This window comes from Propithecus coquereli, unplaced genomic scaffold (assembly GCF_000956105.1).
Source record: "Propithecus coquereli isolate 6110/MARCELLA unplaced genomic scaffold, Pcoq_1.0 Scaffold354, whole genome shotgun sequence".
Classification (NCBI taxonomy): Eukaryota; Metazoa; Chordata; class Mammalia; order Primates; family Indriidae; genus Propithecus; species Propithecus coquereli.
Genome location: NW_012149219.1, coordinates 1,891,373 through 1,891,709, shown reverse-complemented (window position 1 = coordinate 1,891,709; position 337 = coordinate 1,891,373). Strand labels below are relative to the sequence as shown.

Here is a 337-nt window from a genome sequence, read left to right as displayed (position 1 = left end):
GCAGCAAGCCGTACACGCGGCGGCCCAAGCCCCCGTACTCGTACATCGCGCTCATCGCCATGGCCATCCGCGACTCGGCCGGCGGGCGGCTGACGCTGGCCGAGATCAACGAGTACCTCATGGGCAAGTTCCCCTTTTTCCGCGGCAGCTACACGGGCTGGCGCAACTCGGTGCGCCACAACCTCTCGCTCAACGACTGCTTCGTCAAGGTGCTGCGCGACCCCTCGCGGCCCTGGGGCAAGGACAACTACTGGATGCTCAACCCCAACAGCGAGTACACCTTCGCCGACGGGGTCTTTCGCCGCCGCCGCAAGCGCCTGAGCCACCGGGCGACGGC

General features: G+C 67.7%; 1 protein-coding gene across 1 annotated transcript in view; it reads left to right on the top strand.

Annotated features, from left to right (window-relative positions):
• FOXF2 (forkhead box F2) overlaps positions 1-337 on the top strand; it is a 165,660-nt gene that overhangs the window by 89,298 nt on the left and 76,025 nt on the right. The window contains exon 3 of the mRNA XM_012651372.1: positions 5-335. Coding sequence (XP_012506826.1) covers positions 5-335 — 331 coding nt within the window. The remainder of the gene's footprint in view (positions 1-4; positions 336-337) is intronic.